Genomic DNA, 22,656 nt, shown 5'->3' with positions numbered 1-22,656 from the left:
TATTTTATTTACAAAAAAAGTTCTCAGGTTTAAAAAAACATTCAGTGAACTGAAAAACTGTGGTCGGTAATATAGGTATTTAGCTGTGTCACATGCCCTTAAAATAATTTGAAATATCGTAAAATTCATAATATCCAATAAATCTTGTGAAATTCCTAGTAATCCCACAAAAATTGAATGAAATCTCGTAAAAAGTTTAATATCTATAATATCTTTCAAAATTCTTGACAATATTATTAAATCCTTGAAACTCTCTTAAATACCGTTCAATCCATAAAATCAGATAAAGTTTTTTTTTAATTTCGTGAAATCTTTCATATTTTTTGGAAATCCTTTAAAATTACCTGAAAGGTTTGAAATACCTTTGGATCCGTTGAAATTCACTGTTTAGATCTTCTGAAATCACTGGGAAATTGAAAAGTTGTTAAATCCCAAAAAATCTATTGAAATTCCTTTAATCTTCTTTAATCTTTATTTTAAATTATATATAAAATCAACAAAAAAATATCTATTATTATTTTCTGTAAATCTTTATGGAGGCTCCGAAGCACACTTCAGACAAAAATAATTAATGCTAAAATTGTTTATTTAACAGTAGTTATTTAAACGTTTAGTTTTTCCCTTCTCTTTAGGGAAAAGTTACAATTTTTATTTGATCGTAATGATCAGGTTCTCATTTTATTCTTCGAAGAATTCTCTAAATTTCTATTTGGGTTGATTTTATTTTAAAAACTAAATTGAGAAATCATACAGTTATTATTGTTATAAGCAATCATAGTTTACATTTTAATTAACACAGCCCAAATAGAATTATTGGGAATCCTTCAAAGAATAAAATGAGGCTTGATCATTAGAATTAAATAAAAATTGTCAATTTTCCCTAAAGGCAAGGAAAAACTAAACCTTTAAGTAACTACTGTTAAATAACAAATTTTAACCTGAAGTATTTTTTTCTGAAGTGTCCTTAAAAGCCTCCATCAGGATTTACAGAAATTATTGATAGGTCTTTTTTTTTCGATTTTATAATGAATTTTAACGATAGGAAACTTTTGAGTTTGATTCCTTGAAATCTTCGAAATAAATAAAGTTTTTAAAATCTTACGAAATCATTTGAAATTCTTTAAAAATTGATAATTTCTTGAGGTTTTCTATAATCAGGGCGGCTGTCTCAACTGAGGATAAAAATTATCGGCCATTTCTAGACTAGCTTAAATTTTTTACAATTAGTGAAATTCAAAAATTTGAGCTCTTAAGGCTGAAAATTTTTTCATTTCAAGTAATAAAAACTAAACTGCAAATTAGAGCACTCAAGTTAAACTATTTTGCATTTTAAAATTTGAAATTTGGAGATTAAAACATTTTTTATTCAAATACTACATCATTTACACGTATAAAATGGAAACTTTCAGCACGTTTCAACAGAAACAATAAAAAATTTAATACCATTAAACTGCAGCTTTTTAAATTCTAAATTCGTGTAACTTGAACAGTTTGAAGATTTGTTGTTAAAAATATGAATCCGCACTATCATTTTCGATGCTACAAATTAAAGAATGAATCCATTAATTTGTAATTGTAGACCATTATACCATTTTAAGGAATTTTAAGTTAGAAAAATTAATAATGTTTTTCAAACTAATCAATTTTTGAATTAGAAGTTATTTTCATTTTGAGCCATTTCAAATTAATAAGTTCTGTTTTTTATTCATCTCTTTTGGTCGAAATTTCATTCTTTTTTTACAAATGTAACTGTTTGACTAAAAATTAATACGTTTTGATTGAGGATTCAGCTATTCTTTGAAAATTCTTATTTTTTGTCTGAACTATGAATTATTATATTTTTTATTGAAAATTCGGTTACTTGGTTCAAAGTTAAATTAATTTGTTTCAAATTCATTTTTGTGTTGATGATTCATCCCTTGTTTGAAAACTATTTCTATTACATTCAAATTTGTTTAAAAAATTAATGTGTTTTGTTGTTGTTAAAATATTAATTATTATACTTTTCGTTGAGAATGAACTTTCTTGTTGAAAAGTCAACTATATATTTTGTTTTTGGTTGAAGTTTAATCTTTGTTTTCAGACAATTTGACGATTTGTTCGAAAATTTGTCTTCGTAGGTTGTACATTAAACTGTTTGGTTAAAAATTCAACTACATATTCTGTTTTAAATTCGCTTCTTTTGCTTGAAAGTTCAACTATTTGGTTGAAATATTCATCATTATTGGTTGAAAATAAACTTTTTTGTATAAACTTCATCTTTCGTGGTTGAAAATTCAGCGTCGTGTTTTATTTAAAAAAATGTATTCTCCTATTTTCATATAAAATCACCCATTTTTCCTGTTTTGAGATCATTTTGGTTTGTGACGTCTGTATGTGTTGAAACTTGCATGACATAATAACATAATTGTCTCTTTTTTTAAATGTTTTTTTTTTCGGGGAACGTGTTTTATTTCATGCGATCAAAATTACATACATAAAACTTAGTTTCCCATACACCTTTCCTATTATTTATGAATTGTTTCAAACTATACAAAACAATAGTAAAATTTAAAATGCATCCAAAAAATGTTACCTGGTTTCACGTTTGATCCAATTTTCTTCGTTAAAATAACAACAATGTTCAGGATGGCCGCTGGACCGGGAAACCGGGAATTTTTTCCGGGAAATGACAGTGAATTTTTTTTTTTGACCGGAAATTTTACAAATTTTTATAAGACAAATATGTTCCCGTTCGATTTTAACAGTTTTTAAATAATTAGTGGAATTGTTATGTTTTTCAATTATGCTATTATTTAGCTTGCAATGCATAATTAAAAATTTGTTACTTATAAAATGTTTATTTCTAAGCATACATTTTTAATTTAAATCATTTTTTAATGCTTTCTTAAAGACTTGAACAAATAAAAAATAAAAGCCTTTAATGTTGAAAATTTTGGATAAAAAACTTTTTTATTTAATAAATAAATAAATTTTGTTTAATTTATCTGTACTTTAAGTGGTAAAAAGTGAACAAAAACGATTTTAAACCAGTTCAAAAATTTTAGGAGTTTTAAAAAGATTAAAAATTATGCAAATTTTAGAAACTTTTCTTAAAATGTTCTAGAATCTTTTTTGAAAATTTTGTTTAAGTCTTTGAAAAACTTTTTAAATATTCTCTTAAAATAATTTAAAAAAATGAAAAGTTATTTTTAATTTTCCTAGGGATCTTAAGAAAATGTTTTTATTATTTTGAAGCCTTTAACAATTCTTGAAAAGAATCTAATTTTTTTGTTTAAAATCTGCGAAAATCTACATTTTTTATATCAGACTATCATTACAAGTTTTACATTAAGTTTGAATTTTTTCAAAACTTCTACATATCTCTTAAAATTACTCAAATTTCGTCTACAAATAATAAATCTTCAATTTTTATTTATACATTCAAGTTGTAAGGAAATTTTCTAAAATTTGCAGGATTTCTTGAAAATTGTAGAAAAAATTCAATTCATTTTGACAGATATTTAGAAGATCTGAAAAAATTTCCAAAATAATTTTAAATTTAAAACCAGTTTAAAACAACTTCTAGATTTCTCAATATTTTAAAATAAAATGTTGAAGCTTTCCAAGGATGTTTAAACTATTTAAAAAGAAAATAATTGAATTTCTAATTTAAGAAGTGTTCAGTAATTTTTTTTCTTCAATTTTTCAATATTTGATGTTTCTGGCTTAAAATTTCTTAAAATTATATAATTTAGAGCATTAAAAATGATAACATGGATTTATATTTTTTATTTTGAAAAATGTTAGTAACTTCCATTTTATACGCGTAAATTATTGAGCATTTGAATACAAAATTTTTTAATTAAAAACTTTTAAACTTCAATTTTAAATGTTCTAAATCTAACAGTTCCACTTTGAGTACTTTCATTTAAAGCTCAGTTTTTATTACCTCAAGTGGAAATTTTTTTAGCCTTAGTGCTCCATTTAAAAAATTTTATTGACCGTAAAAAATGTTTGCGAACCGGGAGAAAACCGGGAATTTATTTCGTCGATTAAAACGGCCACCCTGAATAATACAAATTGTAGTTCTTTATCTTAAACTTTAACTCTTTAATCCTAAAGAATTTTGTTTTTTTCAATGCGTCTAGTGACTATTTTTGATTTCTGAAGTGAGTCCGAGCCCTGAGTAGCCATACAGGTTGGCAATATTGCATAGTTGTCAGGAGTACCAACTCTCAAGAATGAAAAGTCAAGTTAAATTCTAACTTCGATGCGATTTTCGGAATAGGGTATTAACTCTGAAAGTATTTTTGTATTGTGAATAGATGGGCATTTCCGGACCAAATGGCACAGGCCGGATTTTATCACGAACCAAATTCAACGGGCGACGACCGAGCCATGTGCTTCACATGTAACGTTTGTCTTGTCTGCTGGGAACCGACGGATGAGCCTTGGTCCGAACACGAAAGACATTCGCCGGCATGTCCTTTTGTCAAGGGCGAATACACGCAAAATGTACCTTTATCAGTCACTCTAGCGACCGCTCCTGCCCAGGTTTCGGATGGGTCAGTCGAGGTCATCGGTACGACCAATGTTGCTGGTCTCACATCCACAGGATCACATAACGGCCTTGTTAACGTCTGGAATGTTCGCAATCAGCTAAAGGTAATTCTCAGAAAGTCAAAAAATTTTCAAGTTATTCTACGTGTGTATAGACCTCTTGGGTAGCTACGACAGCGCCACCAATTTGGAATTATTGGGAAGAAATTTGAATGTCAATTTAATATTGAGAAAAAAGCCTGATAATAAATCATTAATTTACGTTTTAAGACCTTAGTATCATTCTTTTAATTAAATTGAATTGTTATTCAATGCCCTTTTTCATTAACGTTGCTCTAATAACTCTGAGCTACCGAATAGTTCGCATGTCAGATGTCAATGTCAGGGTGTCTACTCACTTGAAAAATCTGGAATGTTCAGGGAATTTTTATATACTTAAACTTGTTCAGTTTTAATATCAAATTAAGCGACAATGTTTTTTATTTATTTTTAAAAGTAGCTTTATATTACGAGATTTAACTATTTTGCTGAAGATTGTGTTTTTTTTTTGTTGGAAATACATCTATTATCGTTGAATTCAGCTGTTCTTAATTAAAATATCTTTTGTTCAAATATCAGCTAGTACATTTTCCATTGAGAATTCATCTTTTTTAAATGAAAATTTAACTACTTGATTGTAATTAAACTTTGTTAGTTAAAGATTCATAATTTTAATTAAGATTCAACTTTTGAATTAAAAATTATACCATTTTCTTCATAGATCGTTTTTTTTTAAATTAATTTTTTAGAATGAAAATGTAACTATTCCAGTTAAAACTTCTGAGTTAAAAATGAGTTTTTTTGTTGTTTACATTATTCCATTTTCGATTCAAAATTGATCTTATTCACTTGAAAAAGCATTTTGCTCTAGTTAAAAATGTATCATTTTAGCTTATATTTCATCTTGTTTAGTTGAAAGTTCGACTATTGCAGTTAAGCATGCATAATTATAGTTTAAAATTTATCTTTTTGGTTTGAAATTCAACTACGTGATTGAAAAATAAACTCTTTGGTTAAAAATTTATTTTGTTGCTGAAGATTCAATTATTACATTTACAGATTTATCGTTTTAGTGGAAAATTCATCTTTTCGGATGAAAATTAAGAATTTAACTAATTCACTTTTGGTCGAAAATTCATGTTTTTGGTTGAAAACTCGACTATTCCATTTGAATATTAAAACATTTTATTTGAAAATTCATCTTTTTGGTTAAAAATTCAACTGCTTTAGTTGAAAATTAAATTTATCATTTTGGTTGAGAATTTAATTATTTTGTGCAAAAACATGGTGAAAACTTAATTATTACATTTTTAATTGAAAATTTATCTTTTTCGCAAAAATTAAACTGCTTGCTTGAAAATATAATTATTACAGTTATTCATCATTTTAGTCGAAAATTCAACTTTTTGCTTAAAAATTAATTGTTTTAACAATACATTATCAACTATTATCGTTAAAGATTCATAATTTTATTTGAAATTTCATCACTTTGATTGAAAATCTAACTATTTTCTTCAAAATTCGCTTTTCTTTCAAATTGAAGATTAATTTTTTATAACTGAAAATTTAACCATTCCATTTTTGCTTAAATATTTATCATTTTAGTTTTAAAGTCGTATTTTTTTAATAGAAAATTCATCGTTTGCTTTGAAAATTCGACTACGTTGTTAAAAATGCATCTATCTTGATATAAATACAGTATTTTTATTAGGAGTTTGAAGCGTTTTAAATTTAATTCAATATAGTGCTTACATTAATTTTAATTAATAGAATATATTTCCCTATTTTAGTAAAAAATCTCCTTATTTTTTTCCTAATCTCCTTACTTGCACAAATGAAAAAATAGTTATTTAATGTTAGATATGAAAAGTACTATTTTGACAGATTTAGATATTTGCAAGGACTGGAAAAAAATATTTATAATAAACTCGTGAAATTTTATACATATTCGAACACATATTTTAAATCGATTGTTAAAAAAAAATGCAAAATTCTTAATGGTTCCATACTATGAAAAATTGTACCTGGAGAAATTTTGAGATACCTCGTAAAAACTTGAAATGTCGGGGAATTGTGTTTTCAGGATTTGAGTAGACATCCTGAATGCATAAAACCAAACATTTTTTTATTCTCATGAAACACGTTAAACTTGTATTAATTCCGCGTCATCTGGCAACATTTCAGAATTTTCAATCACCTTTTGTATAAAATATAAGCCTTTAATTAAGCATTTTGTCTCTTGGATTCATAATTTAAAAATTTAGTTTTCTATGATATTAATTTCAAGTCTGCCAGCGTGTAAATTTTTTCACTTTTAGAAAGAAAATTTAATCAAATACTTTTAGTTTATTAAATATTTGAAATTTTTTGTTCCAAAATTTTCATTCCTGGCGTTAAAAATTGAATAATTTTAGGTCGAAACTGAATTAGGTCATTTTGAATCTATAGTGTTTGAAATTAAATAATTATTTGTTACTTAAACCCATATATAATTTTAAATTCAACACCTTAATATAATTAATAGTTCAACAATTAAAATTTAAAGCTTCAGTGTTGAAAAATTGTACTTTGAAGATTTCGTAATTAAACCCTTTTATTTCATATTGAAAGTCTCAATTGTTAAGCAATTTATTTGAAGGGTGGGCAGTACAGAATTTGAACAAGAATTTTGTTTGCAATAAATGATAAAAATTTCTAAAATATTATTTATTAATATAAATGATAAATATTATCACGTTAATTTAAATTTAAATGTTGCACAATAATTTAAACTACTAGTATTGGAATTAGTATAATTTTTGGTAACATTTAAAAAAAGTATAAACTTTTATTTCAAATTAAAAGTTCTTAAGGTTGTACATTTTTTTAATTTAAGCATTCGAAACTATCTGATTTAAAAGTATAAACGTTCAAAATTTTAGAATTTCCAATTAAAAGCCTTATTAGTTCATAATTTCAAATTAAAAGTTATAAAAATTGAACCATTTTTGGTGCTTCTCTTATTCTAAAATTTTTTTCAATTTAAAATGTAAACAAATTCAAAGAGCCGGAAAAAATTATTGGAAAACGATAAATGACCTTGAATTCTTTCTGAGTCGTGAGCTGCCATCCTCTACATGTCCAGCTTTATTGATCTAACAAATCCGAGAACTAAGAAACTTTCTTTCATCTGCAGCGCGAGGCTTCTTTCTGCATCGCCTTGAGTGACCAGGAAGGCAACAACAAGCAAACCATGAAATTCTTCACGATGTCCATGGATGCGACAGTCGCCTACGACACAGAAGCCGAAACCCTGAGTTTCTTCAAACCCTCAACCTCCCACAACATCGAACTCACATCCCTCTCGATTGTAGGTTCTCCAAAATCTCCCCTAGGCGAAAGCAACATAGCCAGTTCAACAACTTCAATATCACCCAAACCTCCCGACTCTCAAATCAGGCCCTGTCTTGTTTCCGGAATCCTTGTGAGTGGCAGCAACGCCTCCCAGACTCGAACTCTCGAAAACGTCTGGGCAGCTTCTACCGACCTTGCGCCTTCCTCATCCCTAGTTCGGGCCATGAACAGCGTCAATAGCGCTGCCAACGACCGACAGACAATAATCGACATCATGAAAGTAGCCGGTGACACCTACCAACCCGTAAAAATGTTGTACCTCGTCCTCTGCGACTTCCACCACAAGGCTTCGGCCCCCCCGCCACCGAAAAAGGACGAAGCTAAACAAAGCAAGTCGAAGAAAACACTCTCCGGAACGGGAACCAGCACCAGTTCCAATGACGGACGCCAGGAAAGTCTCTACCAGGAACTTTTTCTCAGCAAATTCCTACTCGAAGATCTCGTCGAAGACGTGGATTCAGAGATGCTTGTCGGGACGCATTTCGATAATATTTTCCCGGCGACTCCGCTCACTGCCTCATCGTCAAATGGAATTTGTCCGCCACCCGGTTATACATTCGATGCGAATTTTAATCCAATAAATGGATCGGACCAATTTCCATCCAACTCGGAATCGGTTGGAGGGTCGAAGAAGATCCAGGAAGTGGTGAAGGCGACAAAGATGGAACCGGTCGTGGTCCAGAGTGTGAGGATTGAGGCACCGGAGAACATGAGCATTTCGTACACGGCGCCGACGAAGGATGGAAGGCATTTATATGTGGCGCTCTCGCCGATTGAGAGGAACGAAGCGGCGGAGATGTTGACTACGTCGAATACGAATCGGATGGATATTGATGAGGAGAGCGAATTCTTCCCGCAGAAGAGCTTTATGTACTGGGACCACAATGAGACGCAGGGCGGAGGGAGTTTGGCGAATGGAGAGACGAGGAATGAGGATGATAGTGATAAGGCAATTTTGCTCGTGTATGCCCTTGATTTCTCGGAGAAGGTTGTGAGACTCGTGCCGGATCCGGTTGTTAGACAGGAATTGCCGGCGGAGGAGACACCAGTGGAACATGTTTTGCTGCCGATTCAGGAGAAGAATAAGGGAAATTTCGCGGAATCTGGTGAAGAGCCGTTTGGACAGGTGGCGTTAGTTTGTAAGGATGGAGTTGTCAGGGTGCTGAACTTGAGCAATTTGAAGACTGTTACTAAAGCAAGACTGGAGGGACAGAAGTTTGTTTCGGCTGCTTACTGCACTAGTAAGTTTTGTTTTCAAAATCAGGGTTTGCAAGAGTGTGTTGTAACGTAGTTTTTAATTTTATTTTTTTTTTCATTTAGTAATTTTATTTTTTATATAAAATGTTTGTATTCCAGGTTTAGAAAGATTGTGCGCTTGCACGAGTGATGGAGCTCTTCACTTCTTCGCAACGACCGTAGAGGATGAATTGACTGAAGAAAAAGAAGACTCTGATGATTTGAGTATGATCACGGAAATTAGTTGCGTTAATGAACAGGAAGAACCGAGTACTTCAACGTCTTCCACTGTCTACCAGTAGGTTTCAGTCATTATTAATCTATTTTATGGATCATAGTCTGAATTTAAATTTTTACAATCACCTAAAATCGAGAATTTCGATGCAATTTTCCCCTTTTCCTGCTTTTTTTACATGGTTTCGAATAATTTTTCAAGGCTTGTAAACAGAAATTTAAGATACAAGAAAACAAGATACTTTGAAAGAGATTATTTTTTAGGGTACCAATTTCAGATATTTCCTAAACGATTTATTTGCTAAATTTTGTAGATTTGGAGGATATAGTCGCTAGGGAAGAAAATAGATCAATTTTTAAACAAATAATTGAATTTTGAATTAAAAACAGGAGAGTTTACCTTAAAAAATAAGAATTTTCAAGAAAATAGTTGATTTTGTCAGTCAAAAAGATTTTTCGGACAAAAAAGTAAAATAATTTCAACTAAATGTTTCAAATTTCAAGCCAAATAGAAAAATTTCTACAAAACAGTTGAACCTTCAAGCCAGAAATATGAATTTCGAATCAAAAAACAACTGAGCTCATTAAAAAAAACGAATTTTTAAGAAAATAATTGTTTCTTTAACCAAAAAAGATTTTTGTGGCTAGAAAGAAAAATAATTTCAACCAAATTGTTGAATTTTCAAGCCAAAAGAATAATTTTCTACAAAGCAGTTGAACTTTCATCCCAGAAATATGAGTTTTCAACCAAAAATATGCTTTTCAACAAAATAGTTAAATTTTAAATCCAAAAATAATTGAGTTTATTAAAAAATACGAATTTTTTAAGAAAATATTTGTTTTTTCAACCAAAAAAGATTTTTCAGACAAGAAAGACAAATAATTTCATCCAAATTATTGAATTTTCAAGCCAAAAGGACAATTTTCTACAAAGTAGTTGAACTTTCATCCCCGAAATATGAATTTTCAACAAAAAATATACTTTTTAACCAAATATTTTAATTTTAAATCCAAAAACAATTTAATTTTCCAGGCAAAAAAAACTAATTTTCACCATATTGTTGAATTTTCAAGCCAAATACTTTCATTTCAGAAATAAGAATTTTCCACAAAAAATTAACTTTTCATTCAAATAGTTTAAATTTTAATCAAATAATAGTTGAATTTATTTTAAAAAATACGAATTTTCAAGAAAATAGTCGATTTTTTAACCAAAAAAGATTTTTCATGTAAGAAAGAAAAAAATGTTCATAAAATTGCTTAATTTTTAAGCCAAAAGGGCAATAAAAATAGTTTAACTTCCAATCCAGAAATATGAATTAAAAAAAAAGGTCCGGGTCGGACCTCAAATTTTCAATATTAATAAATTTAAAAATATATATGTGTGGTAATAATTAAAAATTTTGCAACCATTTTTTATCGTTGTATGCAAACTATAAATTGAAATTATTAGCTAAACTAAACTTTAAATACGAAAACGAAAAGGGCGAGGTCCGGAATAGTGTAATTTTTAATTAAAAACAGTTGAATTCATTAAAAGAGAAGAATTTTCGAAAAAATAGCTGATTTTTTAACAAAAAACATTTTTTCAGGTGTGAAAGAAAAAAATGAAACCACATACTTAAATTTTCAAGACAAAACACAAATTTCCTACAAAAAGTTGAATTTTCAGTCCAAAAATATGCATTTTTAACCAAATTGTAGTTACATTTTTAATAAAATATGTATATTTTCGACCAAGGATATGAGCCAGGGTGGCATTTTAATTTTAAATTAGAAACAGTTAAGTCCATAAAAAAGATGAATTTTTCAATAAAAAATTTGAATGCTCAACGAAAGAAGATCAATTTTTAACAAACAGCTGTATTATAAACCAAAAACTTGCATTTTATACCGAAAAAGATTAAATTGCTACCAAAAGAGATGATTTTTCAAATTATAAAGACAAATTATCTACCAAAATCGATTTTTCAGTCATTTTAAACCAAAAAAGTACGACCTTTTAACCATTCGGTTCGATTTTCTTATTCTTTTCTATGTATTTATTCAGTTCCCATTTATGCGTAGATTTAGTAGCGTAGATTTGGGTCCTCTAATAAAGTATAATTAATTTGGAGTTGATTGTTGTATGGATTAGTTTTAAATTAAAGAATTTTTTTCTAATTTTGTAATTAAAAAAATATTATCTTCGTAATTTTCTTATGTTTGTGAATAATATATATTTTGTAATTTCTGTTTTTTTTTTACAATAATCTGTTTTTTGTATGACATTAAAATATGTTTCAAGGATCTGAGATCTTTCAACTGATAAAAATAAATTAGAAACAAATTTTAAAGTCTAAGGATATGAAACAAAAAAAGTCGGCTTCTCAAATAATCTTTTTTGTGTTTTTTAAAATTATTTCTTTCTAGCTTACTTAAAAAAATACAGAAATAATTCAGGATTCCGTACTCAAAAGAATACACTAAAAAAAATTGATAAGAATGAGGAATCAAAATCTATCTACTGATAAAAATACATTTGATCAAGATTTTTTTTCTGATTTTTTGTGTCAATTAAGATGTTTCGAAGCTAGCTAAAAAAACTAAAATACAAAAATGTTTAGAAAGCTTAATAAAGAAAAGAAGCTATTGTCAGAGAACACCTTGGCTCAATATTCACAAGATAACCGATATAAAAACTTTTTAGTAGTAAAATAAATCCCCTTCCAACTACCTTTTAATCCCTCTTTTTCAAAAAAAATTCCACTTTTTAGCTAAAATTGTACTACTGAGCCATTGTGATCCTTGTTATTTTTATTTTATTGGTTGATTAATTTATTGATATTTTGCTCTTTTCAGGGAGCCAATTATAGCGCACAGGAACAATTTGAACTACAACGATTTGAAGGCGCTTTATGAATTAACCAAGTTTGATAGACATTCACCAGCGTATAGAGCTACTGTTCCTCCTTGCTGGAGTGAAATGATGCAAGCACAAAGACAACGGCGTTATCCCCAGCATTTGCATCAAGCAGAGGATCAGCATCACACTCGCACGTGGCGTCTGCAAAATGATGCGTAAGTTTTTCTAGAAATGAACTTTACCTATTTCAAAGTCTTAATAATTCTTTTAGTGTTTTAAGGACATTTTTCCATTTGGCAATAGAATTTTTTTCAATAAAAAATTAATATTATATTATCGGTTAAAAAAAATAGAACAATATTAATGAGAATTTTACCAGAAATTTTTATTCAATTAATATGCGACTAGTAGAATGTGTTGTAATGTAATACATTTTAATAGATTTTTTAAAAAGTAGACTTGGAAAACGGAAGAAAGTAAAGAAATTTTGAAATCAATCTTTTTCAGCAACCCTGTAGTTTCATGTGAAGAGCTTTAAATTTTAAATTAGGTTTTAAATTCGAGGATTTTTAAATTTGGAGCTTGCCTTTTTCTTTCCTCTTCCTTTATTTAATTTTTTCTAATGGAAGATATTTTTCTAATGTTTGAATTTTGAAACTTTTATTCATTTTTCTACTTTTTTATTTTTAGGTTTTTCCCTATTTTTTGCATGTGCATTTAATTTTACATTTTTACATTCTCATCATTTATGGTTGAAAAAGTATTAGAATTGTCTGAAATTTGACACCACAGTTTTACAACGGATCTTCACGTTTCGAGACCCCCTGAATCCAAAAATCAGGTTTTTACGATGGCGTCTGTTTGTCCGTCCGTAAACACGATAAGTCTCGAAAAAATGAATGGTCAAATCCATTTTTGACATATTTCTAGTATTAAAATGGACAAACAATTTATACTGATGACTTTTTTCGATAAAAAGAAAATTTTCAGAGTTACAGCATTTTCAAAAATTTTGTAATCAACCGAAATTCCAAATTTTAAGCCAAACAACTCATGATATGAAAAAAGTAAAGAAAAGAAAAACATTGCTTTTTAAAATCTCTACAAAATTATCTAAGAAATTTTTGGATTTTCATGGAAAATCGAAAATTCAAATTTTGATTGCACAAAAAATAATGAAAAATCAAAAATTCCATTTTGTGGTCAAAACTATGTATGTTTCGAAAAAATATGAGTTAACAGAAATTGTTGTCCCAAAGAAGATCTACAATTTCGTTAAGTCTCACCTCTTGATAGGACGCGTACTTTTTGTTTTATTCGTGAAAAATAACATTAAAAATCAAAAAAATAAATAATAAAATTGGTCGAAATATGATGAAACTTACGAGAAAAACAAAAATTTAATAAAACCTGCTTACACACGTCTGTCGAAAATCGAGCGCGCAGCGCGAGTGTCACGATGTGAATGTGTACATCAAAGCCTACAGAGCTTTGAGAAACTTATTCTTTGACTATACTTAATTAAGTAGACAATTCAGAATATGAAAACGCACATAAATACTGCCATCTAAAAGAGATCTTTTTGATAAAGTTTTATTCAAGCATTCCAAATGCAAAGAAAAAATATCGGAACAGTGATTCTTCATTTTTAAAAGTAGTTTTATATTACTGTATTTAACTAGTTTGTTGAAAATTCGTTTTCTTTCTTCCTCTTTTTTTCTTTTAAATTCACCTTTATGTTTCAAAATTCAACCGTTTATTTGCATTTTTTCTCTCCCTGGACAAAAAAATCCTTCTTATTTGAAAATTTAATTTATGTTAAAAAGTGATATTTTTTGGTTGAATTCAACTATTTTTTAATTTTTTTAAAATAAATAACAAAATCGTTTTTGATTGAAATATCTACTACATTTCCCGTTCGGAATCAATCTTTTTTTAGATTAAAATTTTATTACTTTGTGGAAAGTTAAAATCTTTAGTTAAAAAATAAATTTTTTTAGTTGAAATGTCATTCCTTTTTTCTAATGTAACTGTTTTTTGAATAATCGTTTTTTTACAGTTATTTTTTTTTTAATGAAGTAATAACAAATATTATTCCTTATTGAATATTCCATTAGTTTAATTGAAAATTTATCTCTTTGGTTGAACATTATCTTTTTAACTGAATATTCAACTACTTAATGTTTGGTTGAACTTTTTTTTTAAGATGAAAATTGTTCTTTTTTGGTAGAAATTAATCTTCTTGGTTGAAAATTTATCTTAACGGTTTAAAATTCAACTTTTTCAGTTAAAGATTCATAATTTTAGATGAAAATTCGTTACTTTAAATATTTAACTTTTTTTTTTAAATTTCCTTCTTTTTGTTTTAAAATGATTATTTTTTAAACTGAAAATTTAACTACTATTCCAATTGAAGATTCAATTATTTTAGTTGAAAATTCATTTCTCTGATTGCCACTTAATTTTTTCAATTGAAAATTTACCTATACATTTTTGGTTGACAATTTATCTTCTTTAGTTGTAAATTCATTTTTTTAATTGAAAATTCTTTTTTTTTTGTAGAAATTAGTTTTAATGTGGTAAAAATTCCTCTTTTTGTGTGAAACTTCAATTGTTCTCGTTAAAGATTCATAATTTTAATTGAAAATTTATCTTATTTATTCAAAAATTCAACTATTCTAGTTAAGGATTCAATTCTTTAGTTTAGAAATTAAATATATTTTTAGAAATGATTATCTTTTTTAGTTAAAAATTCGTCTTTTTATAGAAAAATAATGTTTCTAACTAAGAATTTAGCAATTTCAATTTTCGTTAACAACTGAACTTTTTTAGTTGAAAATTCAACTATTTGTTTCATAATTGGTATTTTCCGTTGAAAATTCAATAATTTGGTTGAAAATTCATGCCTTGTGTTGAAAAATAGTATTTTTGGTTTAAAATTAGTCCCTTTGGTTAGTAATTCAATTCTCGTTAAAAATGCATCCATATGGTTGAAAATGCAACATTTACTTGAAAAGTTAGGAATTTAAAGCAGTTGAATATGAATTTAATATAGATATTGATTTCCCTATAAGAAAGAAAGTCATATCTAAAGATACTGTTTTCGAATTGAAAAACTAAATTCCGAAGTGGTTATGTTGCCATTTTCCATCATAGGAAACTCGAGTTTTTACCTAAAATCGAAATTTGAATATGAAGATTTTCGGCCACCCTGAATTTTAAATATTTAAATTGAAAATCCTTCGAATTTGGAATAATTTTGAATGAAATGTAAACAGAATATTTCAGGATTCATTTTAATTTTTATTTAGACGCCTTTCAGCAACTTTAAATTGAAAACAAATATAATATTTTTAATACTAAATATTTATTCAAAATTGAACAGTTTCAAATATTAAAGCATATGAATTATAACAAGTTAGACATAAAAACGTTGTAAATTTAATAATTTTAGATTTAATCATACAAAAATTGAGCAATTTTAAGTTTATAATTTTCGAAATTGTACAATCTGAAAATAAAACCTTCAATAATTAAGCGATTTTCAGCTGAAAATGGATCAAATTGAATTTAACGTTAGGAGTACTTTAATTATTTTCAGTTGAAAGCCTTATATTTCAAGAATTCCAAATTGGAAACGTAAAAATATAATATTTTAATTTAAAATATTCGAAAATGGACCATTTAAAACTCTGAGCCTTCGAGTAGAAAGGGTTTAAAATTAAAAGTATTAAGTTGACAACATTAAAAAAAGTTCCAAAATAAAAACCTTTGCCATTATATAATTTCATTAAATTACTAAATTTTTTACAGTATCAATTCGCAAGAATATTGAAAAGGAATAATTGTAGGTAGGAATTAAAGAATATAGCTTAAAAACTCTTAAAATTCAACAATTTTTGGGATTTGTAAGCCTTCCATTAAAAATTATACAATGTTGACTGTTTTTAATTCACTTTTAATTCAGTAGTTAGAAATTATTGAAATTTAAGTTAAAAATTGTTCAGATTGAGAGGCTTAAAATTTTGCAAATTTCAGTTTTTATGTAAATAATACTAAATTAAGTATTTCGAACTTTTAGAATTCGAATTCATTACATTTTTGAAGTATAATAGTGATGACTCAAGTCTCCACATTTTTTAATCTTGAAGTTTAAAATTTAGAATTACACTTAAAATACTCTATTTTTCGATCAGAGGTTTGAATTTAAAAATGTGAGTGACCGGGAAACACCCTCGAGATCCAAAGCCTTTCCTTTTTCTCTGTTTTAATTTGTTCTCCCTTCTCTATTTTCCAGGTCAACCTGGGACGAGCACGTCTTCGAACTGACATTACCCAGAAGTGCTTCTGGAGTCGTAGGCCACGTAGACGTGAAATTCAATCTTCACTCACCCTGTCCAGAGCTCCCGACAATCCAAGTGACTCTTTTAAAGCAAAGTATATTCAGTATTGGCCACCACAAAGCTCCCGTCACTTCCGTTGACGAGAGAATAGACTTTAGCCTCGGCACTGATCAAAAGGGCGAAAATCCCGTCGTCACTGAGGAATATCAACGACAACACAACACGGAAATTCTCTGCGGTCCAATCAATTTACAACGATGCATGGATCTCTCCGATCACTCTGGATGTGTCACTCTCACGAGTCCAAAACTCTTCCGGGCCAAATCGAACTCGTCTTTTACTTTGCTTGTTCACATCAAGGCGCTCGTTGATCCAGTCAAGGATGGGGTTAGTTTCTTTCTAAAGTTATCTATTTTTCAAAGTCGCCCCCCCCCCCCACCTACCCGCCACCCGACTGTAAAAAAAAGAGCACTGCTGGCAAATATTTAACAATTTTAAAGATTAAAATGGCAGATCTCGAAAATAGTCATACAGTTTTTTAAATGACAACATGTGTTGTTGAAATTTCGGTACAGATCTGTACCCTTATCAAATCGTAGTTGCATTTCTTAACAAAAGTTTGTTGGAGCTGGTTTTGGAAAGTGAAGATAGTTGAAAGTATTTTATAAATAGCAGTGTTATTTATAAATACATATTAAAATAATATAGTTTTTAAGAAGAATTTTTTTGTTTGTAAATATAAATTGGAGTAACTCTATAACCACTAAAAAATGTTTGAAAGTTTTTTGAAATTTATGTCATTGGTATATAATCTCAGGAGTAAATCCTGGATTATTTTAAATTGTTTAGTTACATTTTCAGAAAGTAATTAGAAACAGACAAGTGACACTTATCGGTTAAAATTATATTTAATTGTAGCTTTATATTACTGTATTTAACTATTTTATTGGAAATTCATTTTTTTTAAATTTTTTTAACTGAAAATTTAAATATTCTATTTTCAGTTTAAAATTAATTGTTTTTAGCTAAAGTTTCGAGTATCTGGTTGAAAATCGTAAAAGTTGCTGAAAATTCAACCGTTTTTTGCAATTTTTTTTCAATTCAACTGATGATTTCGATAAAAAATTAAAATATTTTTAGCTTGAGATACGAACTACTACATTTTTCTTTTAGAATTCTTTTTTTGGATTGAAAATTTAATTATTTGCTAGAAAGTTAAACTCTTTTGTTAAAAATTAATCATTTTTGGTGAAGTTTCATCATTTTAATTGAAAGTTTATCTCTTTGGTTGAAAAATGAACTTTTCCGTTAAAAATTCGTTGTTTCTGTGGTTGAACATTAGTCTTTTTACTGAAAGTGTAATTTTTCTAGTTGATATTTTAACTATTTCACCATTTTAATTGAAAATTCATCTCCTTGATTAACATTAATTTTCTTAACTAAAAATTTAAGTTCAATTTTTGGTTGAAAGAGTATATTTTTTAATTAAAAGTTCATCTTTTTTGGTTGAAATTATTCTTCTTAGTTGAAAATTCAGTTATTCTAGTTAAAGATTTATAATTTTTATGTTGAAAATGTATCACTTTGATTGAAGGTGTAAAAATTTTTTTGAAAATTGGTTTTCTTTTTTGGTTGATAATTTTTTTTTCAACTGAAAATTTACCTACTCCAATTGAATATTCCATAATTTTAGTTGAAAATTCATCTGTTTGGTTCAACATAAATTTTTTAACTGACAATTTTACTTCATTTTTTGGTTAAATTTATATTTTTGAGTTGAAAATTCATTTATTTTGATGAAAATTCGCCTTTTTGGTAGAAATTAATCTTCTTGGTTGAAAATTTAACTGCTTGGTAAAAACTAAACTCTTTTGTTAAAAATTCATTGTTTTGGTTTAAAGTTTATATATTCCAGTTGAAGATTTTATCATTTTAGTTAAAAAATCATGGTTTTAGTTATAAATGAGTTATTTTTTGCGTGAAAAAATCATTTTTTCAACTAAAAATTTACCTTTCATTTTTGGTTGACAACTGATATTCTTTAGTTTAAAATTCAACTATTAAGTTGAAAATTGATTTTCATGGAATTGGAAACGGATTAAATTGCATTTAATATAGTACCCACAATCCACATTAATGTTACATAAATATGCACTGAATTTTGAGTATAAAAAAATAAAAATTTGTTTCAATTCATATTTAAATTCATGGACTTTAGAGACAAATTCAAGAAATTATTAATTATATTTTTAGTATGAATTAATTATTTAACTAATCGATGGTGTTTGTGCTAATATATTTATGAAAATACACATATTCCCAGTCGATTTAAAAAAAAAATAAAAAATATTCGAATGTATCTTTTCTATGAAAAATTATACCTGGAAAAAACCTGTAATTGCCAGGGATTTTTTTTCCAGGATTTTAAAAAACCTGTCCTGCAAAACTCGTCAATCTTTTGAAATCCGTTGGAATCCTGAAATCTGTTGAAATCCCTAAAATTCGTAGATATCGCTAGTTCCTTATAATTTCATTTATTCCCTAATGTTTTCTAGAAATCCATTGCAACTCCTTGAAATCTTTGAAATAACACTGATAACCTGGATACCTTTGATAAAATCCTCTGAAATTTTCTTAAATCCTACGAAATTATTTGAAAACCTTTAAAAATGTTTATATCTCACTAAATCCCTTAGAATTTTTTTAAAGATCATCTTTAAAATCATTTGCAATATCATCATTTTCATTAATTCCTTGAAAAATTATGAAATCTTCAAGAGAATCTGAATTCCTGTGAAAACCATAAAATCAGATGAAGCCTTTGAAAATCCCCTGAAATCTTTTATATTTTTTAAAATTCCTTTAAAATGACCTGAAAGGCTTCAAATCATTGAAATATGTTTAAATCCGTTAAAATTCATTGAAATCTATCGAAACCCTTCAATTCTTTTGAAATCTTTGGAAAACTTTCAAATTGGTTTAAATCACTTAAAATCGTTAGAAATTCCTGGTAACTTTATATAATCTTTTAATTTATTTTGAAATCATTTGAATCCCTCGAATATTTTTAAATTCCTTAAAATCTGTGAAATTCCTGAAATCTTACGAAATCATTGAAAATTTCTTAAAGCTGAACATTTTTATTTGAAGTAATCAAAATTAAGCTGCAAGTGAAAACACTGAAGTTAAACTCTTTTGCATTTTAAACTGTGAATTTTGAAGCTTTAAACATTTTTAGTTCTGAATTTTTTTATTGAGACATTAAATAATTTACATGTATAAAATGGAAGTTTTAACACTTTTCAACGAAGCAATTTGGAATTAAATGCCGTTAAACTGCAAATTTTAAATATGAGACTTTTACAAATTGAATAGTTTAAAGATTTCTGGTTACCAAATATAAATCCACGTTATCAGTTTCGATGTTAAAAATTGAAGAATAAATCAATTAATTTGTAAATGCTTAAAATTTTATTATTTTAAGCAATTTTAAGTTAGAAACATTAACATTTCTCCTTAAACTAAACGAGTTTTAAATTAAGAGTTAAATTACGTATTTTTATTTTAGATCGTTTCAAGTTAATAATTTTTCAATTGTTATTAAACAAATTTTAATTCAGTGGATTAAAAATGGAGTATTTAAGATTGAAACAATATTTTAATGCAATTTGAAATTGAATAAAAGCATACAATTATGAATATATTAATATGAAACGATTTGAAAATTGAAAAAAGTGTATAAAGTTTCAGTCGGATGTTTATATTTGTTTAGCTACTAAGACTTTGGAATTGAAATAGTTCCGTTTTTAATTTAAAAATCGGTCAATTTTATACTTTTAAACAGTTTTAGAAGCGTCTTGTAGAATTCATTATTATTCAATTTTGAGTACTAGAACTACATTTCAATTTTAAAAATCATTTATTTATATCTACAGTTGATGGCTACAAACATGCTTCAAAAAATTTTTTAATTAGAAATGCTGGCTTAAAAATGAAGATTTAAAGTTGAAGATTTATAATGTGAAATATTTTAGAATTATACATCTTAAACTGAATGATCTTATAATTAAACAAAGTAACAATTCAAGTTAGCTAATAAACTTAACATTGAAAACAGTTAAAATGTAACTTATTTTAAATTGCATTGTCTAGTTTGTTTTTTTAAAATGAAATTTGTTATATTTAAAGTGATTGTATAGATAGAAGTCCGTTAAAATTTAATTTCATTCCATTTACTGTCTAAACTTCTGTATAAATTCTTTGAAATTCCGTAAAATCTCTTGAAGCCTTTGAAGTCCTTTGATATATTTGATACCCTTTCAGAATCCCCTCAAATTTTGGAAATCTTGAAATTTCTTGGACTCTTCTGAAATATCCTACGATCCTTCAAATCTTTTGAAATACATTGAAATCTTGTAAATAATACCAAAGTCCTTGGAGATCCTGTAAAATTGCAAATCTCTTGAAATACTTAAAATCTCGTGAATTATCTTACCTGAAATGGTAGTATTTTTGTTTGAATTGTTAATTTCAATATTTTTTTGGGTAATTAATTTTTATAATCGCGGTCTTGCGCAGTTTGTGCCCAGTGCGGAGGCACCTACTGACTCTGTTTAACAATTAAAAATGTTGATTCGAATTCCAGGCAAGTTCGAAACCAAGGACGAGTCTTGTTGAATCAAAACCACCGACCTCGAAGAAACTGAGGATAGACGAAGCCGGGCCTCTTTTACCTGGTGCGACAGTTGAGAGATATGCAGCGAATGCTACCAAAAAATTAGATTCCTATATGGGTAAAGTATTCTAATTGATATTTTTTTAACTCGCTCCATTTAAAAAAAATGTATTTTGCAAGGCTCGAACCCAAACCGCTATTAAAATTATCTTACACATTTTTTCGACCGATAAAACTATTTTGCCACTAACGCCACTATTTCCCCGTAATTGGCCACTATTTTCACTATTTCTTCAATTTCTATTTAAAAATATTTTTGAACATCTTCACTGATTGCCTAAAATATCGTATCTACCGTATCAAATACATAAATATATACCTGAAGATAGTTTGAAAAACTATATGGAAAAATTATTTTTACACTAAATCTATTCTTCATTTCCGAAGCTTCTAATTGTAAAACAGTTTCGACTTCTTTCGTATTCTTGAAGTGTAATCTTTTAAAATTGTAAGATCTTAATTTGTACACTGTAAGAAAAATTTGTGTAAAATTACAAAGTTTCGGAAAATTATATATTGTGTCATTGTAAATATCACACACTTCACTATGTGATTTTACAAAAGTATGTGAAATTATATCCTCTAGCGATGTATATAAAAGGACCCTCGAACAGCAGTGTAATATTACACTCTCGATAAAATTAAAATTACACATTCCCTCATACGAACTGTACATTCAGAAGGGAAAATTCAGTCGCAGCGTGTAAAAATAGCATGCGTCGGTAAAATCACTTTCCTGTGATTGAAAACTACATCGAGATTTTTAATTTTACCAAAGATCTTCAATTTTACCCTGGCGGAAAATGTAAAATTGTTGATTTATGATTAATTAAAAATTTAGAATAATTAATCAAATAATATGTGAGAACGAAAGCGTCTCTCGTGTTCGTTGTTTATCGATGCCTTCATCCTTCAATTTTGGAGCATTTTCTTTTTTAATGCGAGAGGAAATTGACAGCTATATTCTACTTTTTTACAGCTTTCACACCAAAATAGACCGAATCCGAGCTATTCGTATTTTTTCTTTTGCATTTTCTGTTATTGGAACGGGAAAAATGCGGTTATTCGAAACGTATATTTCATATTTTTTTTTACGAAATATTTAAACATCAAAAAAATACCCATAGTATCTTATGTGTTTTTGGTAAGTGGTAACGTCTCCGGCTTGTGTTTCTTCAATCTCTATGAAATTGTACGAGGGTAGTTCAATAAGTCCTTAGAATGAAGTATAAAAACAATTTTTTTTGGGTAAATTTTTTTTTATTTTTCAACATAATCTCCTTGGAGCT

The 22,656-nt window shown here is 27.7% G+C and overlaps 1 protein-coding gene across 4 annotated transcripts in view; it reads left to right on the top strand.

Annotated features, from left to right (window-relative positions):
* Positions 1-22,656, top strand: part of LOC117173105 (baculoviral IAP repeat-containing protein 6) — a 113,445-nt gene that overhangs the window by 8,853 nt on the left and 81,936 nt on the right. For all 4 annotated transcript variants that reach the window (XM_033361492.1, XM_033361491.1, XM_033361490.1 and 1 more), the window contains exons 4-9: positions 4,308-4,647; positions 7,757-9,215; positions 9,331-9,508; positions 12,286-12,504; positions 16,587-17,019; positions 21,278-21,425. In XM_033361492.1, the coding sequence (XP_033217383.1) occupies positions 4,308-4,647; positions 7,757-9,215; positions 9,331-9,508; positions 12,286-12,504; positions 16,587-17,019; positions 21,278-21,425 (2,777 nt within the window). The remainder of the gene's footprint in view (positions 1-4,307; positions 4,648-7,756; positions 9,216-9,330; positions 9,509-12,285; positions 12,505-16,586; positions 17,020-21,277; positions 21,426-22,656) is intronic.

The sequence above is a fragment of the Belonocnema kinseyi genome, chromosome 5 (assembly GCF_010883055.1).
Source record: "Belonocnema kinseyi isolate 2016_QV_RU_SX_M_011 chromosome 5, B_treatae_v1, whole genome shotgun sequence".
Classification (NCBI taxonomy): Eukaryota; Metazoa; Arthropoda; class Insecta; order Hymenoptera; family Cynipidae; genus Belonocnema; species Belonocnema kinseyi.
Note: the sequence above shows the minus strand (reverse complement) of the source record. Positions and strands in the feature narration are given on the sequence as shown.